General features: G+C 40.1%; 1 protein-coding gene across 2 annotated transcripts in view; it reads right to left on the bottom strand.

The window, feature by feature from the left end:
• LOC126407808 (transcription initiation factor TFIID subunit 4-like) overlaps positions 1-10,742 on the bottom strand; it is a 27,921-nt gene that overhangs the window by 11,248 nt on the left and 5,931 nt on the right. The window contains exons 3-13 of one of the 2 annotated variants that reach the window (XM_050073033.1): positions 8,036-8,110; positions 6,739-6,927; positions 6,520-6,642; positions 6,118-6,207; positions 5,678-5,860; positions 5,450-5,525; positions 5,255-5,360; positions 3,386-3,555; positions 2,059-2,189; positions 1,770-1,895; positions 867-923 (exon numbers count right to left, since the gene is read on the bottom strand). In XM_050073033.1, coding sequence (XP_049928990.1) covers positions 867-923; positions 1,770-1,895; positions 2,059-2,189; positions 3,386-3,555; positions 5,255-5,360; positions 5,450-5,525; positions 5,678-5,860; positions 6,118-6,207; positions 6,520-6,642; positions 6,739-6,927; positions 8,036-8,110 — 1,326 coding nt within the window. Of the gene's footprint in view, positions 1-866; positions 924-1,769; positions 1,896-2,058; positions 2,190-3,385; positions 3,556-5,254; positions 5,361-5,449; positions 5,526-5,677; positions 5,861-6,117; positions 6,208-6,519; positions 6,643-6,738; positions 6,931-8,035; positions 8,111-10,742 lie in introns of both variants that reach the window. The other variant, XM_050073032.1, reaches the window with a different exon arrangement.

A 10,742-nucleotide genomic window follows, 5' to 3' on the forward strand; every position in this document is an offset into this window, starting at 1 on the left:
AGTAGTTTTTCCTTTAATTGGGCTCACCTGGCCAACTAATTATCACAGGTGTCTGAGATTGATTTCAGTGATCCAAAGAACCCTGAGACACAATACCATCCATGAGTTTAATTGAAAAACAAAAAATTTAATCTTTATGACACTTAAATACAATTTGCATAATAATTTGGAACGCGGTGTATTGCTACACTTCAGGTCTGTTTTCTTTTGTTTTACACAATAACGTCAGTGACTGTCTGTTTACCTACACTCAGTATTGAACCTGAACACATCCTGAATCTGTAGCTTCAGGCGTTAAAATATGAGGATGAAGTTTACCTGCTGAAGAGAAGATGAGCACACAGGTGAAAGAAATAGTGTTTGAATAATTAAATCTATTTCTGCTTGTCTCTGTTGGATTGCTTGATTCCATCCAGACTTTATTTCTTTTCATGATTTATTGTATTGTATTTAATCATTTTACTACATATTCTGATGTTGCACATATACGTGGCCTCAAATTCTGAACTATACAAGTTTCTAATGGTCATTTTTTGTACATTTTTTCCACTTAATTTCATCTTTACTTGTTTATATAACTTTCTAATTTTAGATTGATTTTTTAGAATTGTTTTAATTAAATTTATGTTTTGGCTGTAACACCCATTGTCTCCTCATGGGGATCAATAAAGTTTTATTTTTAGTCATTATTATTATCTATGTTTCTATGACAGGTGGACAAACTCCAGCTGCTGAAGGTCATGTCATAAGACTGAAAGCTCTTGAACTAAATATTAAAGGGACCTGGAGGTGAACCAGCTTCAAACAGTGAACACTTTTTGACTGATGTGTGTATGCAAAAAAACACTTTATACGAGGGAACAAACCTCTTTAGCTTTCTGCTTCAGACGAGCCTGTTCAGGATCCTCTTGTCTGGCACGACTCTGGAAATAAAACACAGGCTCAGTTAGAGTTTTAGGACATGAAGATGGAAAACACAGGGAGAGCACATGTGACTATAAAATGACTTCCTGACAAATTAATATCAAACACATCATCATCACTGAACTGAGGTTGAAGCCATAATTATTATCATGTTGTTACTGAGAGACAGTTTAATGTGAATATAATGAAGAAAATTTCTATAATAGAAACACGATCACCATTGTGTGTGTGAGTGGGTGTGTGTAATGATGTCTGCAGAAGGTCAAATGTGTAATTAACTATGCTTTCATGTGTCTCACACACACACAGACTGCACTGATGATGATGATGATGATGATGATGCTTTCTCAGGACAGTTGACAATGACTTCACAGAGCTTCTTCATTCACTCTGGTTTGTTTTCTCTCTTTTACTCGTGTTTATTCACTCACATGCTGTGGATTTATTAAAATTAACCACATTTGTATTTATCTTTGCTTTATTAAAAAGCAAAGATAAATACAATTAAATCTTTTAATTGAAGCAATAAGTCAAAAATCTGAAAATATTCTAAAATAAAATATTAATTTATTACATCTATTTATTACATTTATGTTTATTAATCAATTTATTCAAAAAACAATAAAAAATCAGCCCATTTATCAGCATTTTCTTTACTGATAATAATTTATTTGTACAAATAAATACTCTGTAGTATAACCTTTGTGTATTCTTTTATACATTTTTACTGTATTTCAATTTACTCTTTTTAAACTTTCAAGACTTTTTGGTGAAAAAAGTGATCACTGGACATATTTCTGACAGATGTTAAGAGAAGGTGAGTGTATGTATAAGTGTGTGTGTACCTTGGCAGCCTTGAGCAGAATCTCTCTCTCTTGTTCGTCTTTCCTCTGTTTCTCCATCCTCTCCAGCTGCTCGAAGAAACGAAGCTGCGAGCGAACGTCTGACGTCTGTTCGTGATTCTCTTCATCCTGGAGGAGGAGGAGGAGGAGGAGGAGGAGGAGGAGGAAGATTAAGAAAGGAGAGCACGTTGTTTCTTCCTGTTTTGTGTGTAATCATGTTCATCCTGTGCATCACTCTGTAATAAAGGTGAGGTTTCCCTCTGTGACTCAGTGTGAGACAGCTGGTTCTCACCTTCCCTCCGTCCGTGCGGTGCTGAGCGACGGCTGAAACCTTCTCCAGCAGGGAGCGCAATCTGGACTGGGTGGCGTGGGAGATGAGGTTCACCACCTCCAGAGGCACCTCGCTCACGCCCAGCTTCTTAGCTGAGGACCAGAGGAGAGAAAGTCAGATAAGAGGACAGATAAACAGATAAGCATCCGTTTCAGGTATCAGGAGTCTAAACTGTTCAGATTTTCTCTGATGTGTTTGTGCAGTGAGTCCAGCTCTGACAGGAAACACAGATGAGTGCAGAGGAGCTGGGCCGACAGAAAATTTGCTTGAAACATGACACAATCAATTAATGATTATTAAAATAGTTGCCAATTAATTTTCTGACACAATTTCCACTGACTAATTGCTTCAACTCAAAACAGTTCCCTCTACATTTCTGTCTCACTACAGATCTGCTCTGCTCACTGTAACTCTTTCAGCTCCTCTACTTACTACCACCACTCCTCCTCCTCCTCCTCCTCCTCCTCCTCTCTGGAAAGGAAGATGTAAATGTCTCCGCAGGACTCAGTGTCTCTTGAGGCTGTTTTCCCTTTTAGCTTTGTAATCAGGGAAAATACCCTTGCTGATGTCGATACATGTTACCATGGTTACACATAAGCCTTAGCATAAATAGATTTTAAGCCTTACAAAGACCATTTTTAAGATTGCGGACAGATTTCAGAATCAGCAGATGGATTTATTGGTAGTTTAGCTTTTTAAAGCACGCTAAAATCACATATCTGCTGTCATAAAATCATCGGGTTCATTTGCTTTCACACCACAAACGAACCGCACCAGAGTTCATTTGAAACCGGACCGAGACCACCTCTTCAAGAAGGTCCGGCTGTATTGGTGCCACCAGAGTGCGACTGCCGTGTTCACACCTGCCCAAACGAACCGCACATATGGGGGCTAACGAACTTGAGTTTGAATCAACCGAACCAAACAGGGCAGGTGTGAAAGCAATCTAATAGGCTGTGTAATTACTCACTACCTCTATATAGGCAGTAGTGAGTAGTGAATGAGTGAATGATTTCGGACACAGCCATACTGTCACTGTGACTGTTAGAGCTGATCTTTGTGAACAGGACTGTGCTTGCAGTGAGCCTCATTTGCATAGAAAGGGGACAATGTGCAAATAGCACAGGACACAGAGAAGCTGTTTGCTTTGCACCTTAGGGCTACATTTCACTCTTTGTGGTGCACTGAGTATTATACAGTTTACTTTTTGTCTTATTTGTGAAGGTTTAGAGGCCGCAGACACTCCTCCCAATACTGGTGTCACGTGCCAGGCGTCAGGTGACAGTACCTGTGTCCAGGATGCGGCGGTGCAGCAGGCCGGTGGGCAGGAAGGCCTCGTCTTTACAGGAGCGGATCTTCGTGCCCACGAGCTCCGAGCTGGTTGCTAGGATGCGGGCATTTTCCTCGTTAAGGTTGACGCCGGCCATGGACGCCACGTCGTTGATGTCGTCGTCATCTCTGTTGGGAGACAGTCAGAGAAAAGACTTGTTAATGTTCACATCAAACAGCAGCAGAAAGTCTCCCAGTTACCACAATAACCAGCTGAAGGTAAAGTTTTCCACTATGTTAAACTTCCAGTCTTTAAAGTATTGATTGGTTAAAACTGTTCAAAGGCTGCATCACATCTTTCAAAACTTTATTTTTCTGCCACACTGAATTATGCAGCCTTGTTTGTGTTTGAAAAACTGAACTATGAGCCATTTTTATTCTTCTTTCGTTGAGAGTGAGTTTATTTATTTCTGTCCCCAGAAAGCTGGATCTAAGTTAGAAATAATAACCCAGAGGTTCCTTTAAAAGTTGGTTCTTATATTGGTACATGAAGAAAGCTTCATCACTTCATCCTCTTCTAGATCTAAAATATCAGGGCTGACACTATGGAGCCTCCAATAAAAGCATTTCAAATGCTTGAATGTGTTTAATGTAGATAATTCAGGTGTAGATGAGCTCTGTGAGGAGGAAGCTGCAGTAAACTCAGTCCTGCAGAGGGTCAGTCACACATCATGACAGCTGGAACACTGCTGTGATATTAATGTGTCTGCATGTATCAGCACTGTGTGCACATGCTGCCCTCTTCTGGCTGATCTCTGAACTACACCACTGACCAACTGCCTCTGTCGGGTATGGAGGACATAAGTGCCAAAATAAAAAATATAGAAAAAATATATAAAGAAATACATATATGTATGTAGAAAATAAATAAGTTTGGGGAAATAAATAGGGGCAAATGCAAAAGGAAAATAATACAGAAATAAATCAATAAATACTTAAATACAAAAATAAATATATTTAAGAATGAATAATTTAAAAATAAATTAAAAAGTAAATGTGAACATGTAATATCAATATTAATACTTAAAATAAATAATACAAATAATATATAAATTGGGGAATTAATACGAAGACGAATAAATAAAAATGCAAATTAATACAGAAATAGCAATTTAAGTCATGTTTTATTACTTAATGGCTACATTTATTTTTAATATTATTTTTGGTACATGAGAAAAGAGTTTCTAGCCTCCGGTAGACAGCAGGTTTCACTATATTAAAGTAATAATCATGAGAACATTTATCAATCAGTCTGTTGTCACAAATGTTATGAAGCTCAAGACAAACTCAGGTTCTATTTATCTGACCTGCTCCAGCATGTACTTCCATTTTAACTGATTTTATTTTTTTGATTGTTTTATCTTGCTTTAATTGTCTTATGTAAATCACTTTTAATTGTTTATGTGTTTGACAGAAGCACATGATCCTGATTTAATCAGGTCACCAAACTTAAGGCCTTTACACACAGGGGTTGTGTGATTAATTTGCACATCAATACACTTTTTCAAACTGTTTTCTTTGTCATGAGTACTTACATATGTGAATACTAGCAGGGGGAAAAGAGATGTAATTATGGTAGAGAACGAGGTCAATTTTTCTGAGCTTTCACACCGGCATAAACCAATCCAAACTGTGCAGAATGGACGTCATGACACGGACCTGTTGCAACTGTTGTAAATTTGCATCCCTGGCAAACTGAAAAGTTCTGATGCGACGTACTCGCAGGCCAGTATTTTGCATTTTCATGTAATTTATCTGTCCCGCCCCCCGCTGTGTAAAGAACCTCATCTGTGCAAAACTAATTCCAGCCAGTGAGTGTATACTCCACCTGAATGTCCCGCCCCCCGGGTCGCTCAGCTTCCTCTGATTGGCCTGAGCTGCCAGGTTCACAGGACTTTTGCCAATTATAGTTGTGGGTCCTCTGACAAGTGTACCTGAGGAGAAACACATTTAATATTAATAACCTGCTGACATATGAGCATAATAATGTTGACTGTGATGGAGTCAGAGAGAAGAGACTCACCTGGAGTTCTGAGAGTCTGACTGAAGACTACAGGCGTACGAGTCTGAACCGTCTGGACTCCTGCTCTGCCCACAGCCTGAACAAACGTTACAGCAACATTAAAATAACATTAACGTCAGGGTTTGAGGTTCATTATCATAATTATTATTAATTAACTGAAATGTTGCCGGGGTATTGGAGTGTAAGTGTCTGTCAGGCTGTTGCTTCAGTGTGACTGTGTGCTGGTACCAGAGTGTTTGTGATGGGTGCGTTGAGTCTGACGGTGCTGCCGGCCGGACTGATGGGCAGCCGCGGCCTGATGGTGGCGGTGGTGACGGAGCCGGGGGCAACAGGTGGGGGCGCCGAGGTGCTGGGGGTCACCAGAGACTGCTGGCTGTTGAGCAGAGACTGACGCAGAGCGGGGAGGCTTTTCTGTGGGCGGACAACATGTCAGGGATGAACAGCTGATGGTGAAGTCAGTGTGAAAGAGTAGTCTGATCTTTTACTGAAGTGAAAGTACAGACGCCATGGTGTTGCAAATATATTATTCATTAGCTGATTATCTTTTGTATAAATAATCTGGGGTACAGGTTACTTCACAGACTCAGATAAATGTAGCAGTAGTAGTGTAAAGTAGCAGCAATGATACAGTAGCAGCAGTAGCAGGAGTGACAAAGTAGTAGTAGTACCTTGAGGAAGGGGATGAGGTAGGGCTGTGGAGAGGACTTCAGCTCAGCCTGCAGCCGAGTGGTGAACTCCTCAGGCTCAATCTTTGCATCCTGAAATTACATTATAATAAAACATAATTACACACACACACACACACACACACACACACACAATAAAATGTATTGTATAACAATAAAATAATTATACACACAGAAATTATAACTTATATTATGACACAATAATAAATAAAATAATAAAATAGAGATAAAAAACATAATAATAAAGACTAGAGCAGGTCCTGCACTAGGGCCTTATGCCATGAAATAAAATAATATAAAAAAAAACAAAACAAAACAAAATAAAATAAAATAAAATAATAAAAAATAATAACAAAAAAATAATTATTATTAATAGAGACGTACAAGCAGGTCCTGCACCAGGGCCTTCACATTCTTGGAGGTATCTGGGGAGGGCGAGTTGTGGGATGCCAGCTTGATGAGCGTGGCGAGGAAGTTCTTACACTTCTTCACGTTTTCCTGCATCTCCTGTTAAAAACACACGGATGAGTCAGCCGCTCCACACAGAGTCACTGTCATTGTTATAATGAAGAAGTGCATGAGCACGGAAAACAGGAAGTGAACCTGTGACACAACGGTGACTCTGGCAGGGGGCGTGGGGGTCGGAGCAGGCGTGGTGCTGGTCAGGGGGGTGGACGGGACACTGGCGGGTTTGGCCACAGGCGTCCCCCCAGCTGTAATCACCGTCTGGGCCTTCTGAGGCGGGGTCATCTTCACCGACACCGCTGCACCGCCGGGGGCCACTGTGATGGCCTTCTGGAGGCAGAGGAGCACCGTCAGGGAGAGAAACCACCGGACAGATCAGATTTAATGATAGTAGTTATTAAAAAGAAGCTCTTTCTTCCACAGAGGGATGTACGGCAGGATCAGAGACTGTTTTTATATTTAATGCTGCTGTATTAGAGGTTGGATGAAGGGTAGTTGGTGCTGGAAGTGCAGAACAGAAGTGGGAACTTTCCTTTTGGACTCTTTGCAGTCACTTTTCATTGATCTTGTACATTGTATTAACTCTCACTACATGTTTAATCCTCCTCTCTGTAGGAACAGAAGCAGAGACATTTACACTCACGCTGTGCAGATCAACTAAGTGACCACAAGCTCACATGTTCCATGACTGTGGGAACCCTGTAAATATGATGTCATCACATAGTTTGTGTAAAGTGCCAACACCCCACAAGCTGTCAGTCATCATATTGAACCTGCTCGTTATCAGATAAACAGTTGTGACTGGTCCCAACCGGAGTCAGGTCTGCTGATGTCTGTCTCAACAAAGGAGGACCAGACACATCTGTCAGAGTCAGGTCTGCAGCTCATGTTGTATTTACTCATGATAATTCATATGAACAGTGAAACAAGTTTTCCCTGCTGTAATTACTCCTGCTGTTCAGACTGGATATTAACACGTCTCTTCATAATGTGAGTTAATAAAAAAGATGGAGGTAAACATCGTCATTAACGAGCGACAGCATCAGCGTTCATATGAACACCTGACTGTGTGTTCTGTGCGGTAAAGTGAGGCGAGGACATGATTCATTTACTGTGAGTCTTCATATTAATCAAAGTTCCTCAGCTAATGATTTTGTCTCTACGTTGATCATCTCCATGGAGGCAGTCTGATTTGTGTCTTAGTGGGCGTTCAACAACACAAAGCTCCGTGTCAGCGTGGGTGGGTTGTTTCAGGTACCACAGAGACATGATGAAACCTAACAAGGTCATCGCACATCAAAACACTTTTTCATCTTTCATCAGGTCAGTCGAGAGGTCAAACTGCAGAAATGCAGCGTTCATGTTTCAAAGTGTTAATGTGTGTGAACGCAGCCTGAGAGCAGCTGAGTGTGTGACACAGACAGGTAACACACACCTGTACGGTGGTGGTGGAGGGAGGCTGAACCATTCTCGTCTGAGTGGGGGTCGCCAGGCGGACGGTCTGAGGAGCCTGCACACAACAGGGAGGGAGAAAACATGAGGTCATGTAGCAGCAGAGCATCATGGGAAACCTTATGATGATCATTTAAATTCATATTTAAACATTAAGGATCAATGACCAGTAAAATGACATCAGCTGGTTTTTAGACTGTGACATGATTTTCTTCTGATCTGCTGATTCTGTTTCTGATTCACTGATTCATCATTGAAATAAAATGTCCAAAACAACTTCCTAACACCCAACAGGATCATATCACATGTTCAAAAAATCAGAAATATCCAGTTTACTGTGAGATCAGATAAAATCCTTACAGTTCAGATGATGGAAGCAGCAAGTATTCGACATGTTTGTATGAAAAATTACTCTGACGATTAAGTGATTATTAAAAGTTTCCTGTTGATGAACTAATTCAGAGGTAGACAAATATTTTTGATTGCAGGCCATACATACAAAAATAAGGAGTCATAGGCCAAACAATAGTAAATGCCTAGCTTGAGACCAGTTACACAGCAAGAATTTCAGAGTTTCTAACCCAGTACACTTATTCATTTTCTATTAAAACTACTGCGCAGCACTACTAACAGTTTGATGTTTGCCACTGCAGTAGTTTATTAGTGTGCACATATATTACAAAAAGTAAATCTGCCGCCATGTTTACTGAAGTAAATGTATTTCATGACTAGTAATCAATCACTGTAGGGGAGGTAGTGACATCTAGTGTTCAAATTAAGAAGTGCAATAACAGGGCTTGCTTATATTGTGCGTTCCAATACCCATACTACCATTACTATATAGTTCACCAGAAAAAGATGTAGTGTGTCCCAAAACAAAGTATGTCAGATGCAGTACGCCAAAAATACCAGGATGTTCTACTACATCCGGTGCAGTCTGCAAGCCAGCATGCTTTTCTGGCTATTCTGACCCACAATCCTCTGCGCAGCGGACGACACGTCACACCGACTGAGCTGCAAACTAATGACAATTGATTGACAGCTGTCAGAAGTCACAATGATGGATGACAGCACATTCAAGTAAATGATGACCAGCTGACTAATAGTAACAGGAATATTAATTGTTTAAGTGAACAAAATAATCATACATATTAAAAACAACACTAGGACGTAACTATAAAAACAACAGAGAACTGCAGATATAATTTCACTGATGCAAATATAAAATGTTAAAATCTACAATCTGTGCAGTTACAATTTTACAGTTAAACCACACACATCGCAAAGTAACAACAGCAGAGCTCTCCGGGTTGACCTCCATCTCTGGTGAACTCAGTAAGTGGCGTTTTATTATTTCCAAGGTTACGGATATAAAAGCAAGAGGGTCAAAGTTCAGGGCATAATGTTATGAGGAAGTAGTATGTCCCAATTGTGTGCATGCATACTGCATGCAACAGTACGTACTTTTTGCGATTTGGAACGCACCCAGAGTAGTGGTTCAAGATGACAGTGACATGTACATATGATACAATATATTAAATGCTCAAGCCATATTCAAGTTTATTTTTAAAATTTGGTCATGAACCATTTAAAAAATGGGCAGCAGACCGCAGTTGGCCTGAGGGTAAAAGTTTGGCCATCCCTGAACTAACTGATTAATCACTGCAGCTCTTTTTTGCACCAAAACTCCCCAAATAACATCATGAAAACAATATTTGTACGTGAAAGAATGCAACAGGTGAAACAGTCAGATGTCCTGATCCTGATCCCAGTCTTTTAACTCTGAGTCCCATCAGATATTTAAAGCTACAGTAGGTAACTTTTGAATCTGAAGCCGTCACTACATTCACACAGTAGCACATGAGACAGATACTGTGTGAAAAAATCTTGTCCCTCCTCCTCAGTTGCCTCTGGTGGCCTTACCACACATGAACACAAACAACTGGTCAGACCTGAGGAGTCTCTGACGCAGCTGTCAGTCATGTCAATCACTGCTGTTGAACTGCAGTCAGACTGTCAAACTAGGCAGCGGTGTGATCAAATATGAATCACACTTCTGAGGAAAAAATAGGGAGCGCTGCACTGGGTTAAGGCTCTATGTAGTTAGCTTTGAAAAGGTCAGGTTCACATAAAGATAAAAAACAACGACTGTGTAAAAATCCCTGGTACAGGCAGGCAGTCCAAAAAGGTACCTGAGGCACTGACTGTTGTTAAAAATCCTTTACTAATACATAGATGAACCATCGTGTGTGATGAAGACTCTCCAGTCGAAGTTAAGGATTTTTAATACGCCTCCCTGTACCATGGACTTTAACACTGAGTGAACTGACCAGTCTTTGTTTTTTATCTTCATGAATCAAGATTTTGCTGCCTATTTCTCCCCTCAGATGTTTTCAGAAACATATTTTAGTGTTACTGTTCAGCTGTCAAATGAGAACGTTTGTGACCCGGCCACTTCACAGCTAAAGAGTCACTAACATATATACAGTGGTGGAAAAAAGTTTTCGGACACCCCATGCATTTGTGAAATATTGCATTAAGAATCACTCTTAGGTCTTCAAGTGCAATTTCTTTTAGTACAGTCACAGCCAAAATACTAAATAAATCCTAAAAAAGCCATTAAAAACTTAAAATTGATTGGTTCCATAAAAATACATAAGAAATTTTGAGTATTGGGTCATTTTGGTACC

Source organism: Epinephelus moara, chromosome 20 (assembly GCF_006386435.1).
Source record: "Epinephelus moara isolate mb chromosome 20, YSFRI_EMoa_1.0, whole genome shotgun sequence".
Lineage (NCBI taxonomy): Eukaryota > Metazoa > Chordata > Actinopteri > Perciformes > Serranidae > Epinephelus > Epinephelus moara.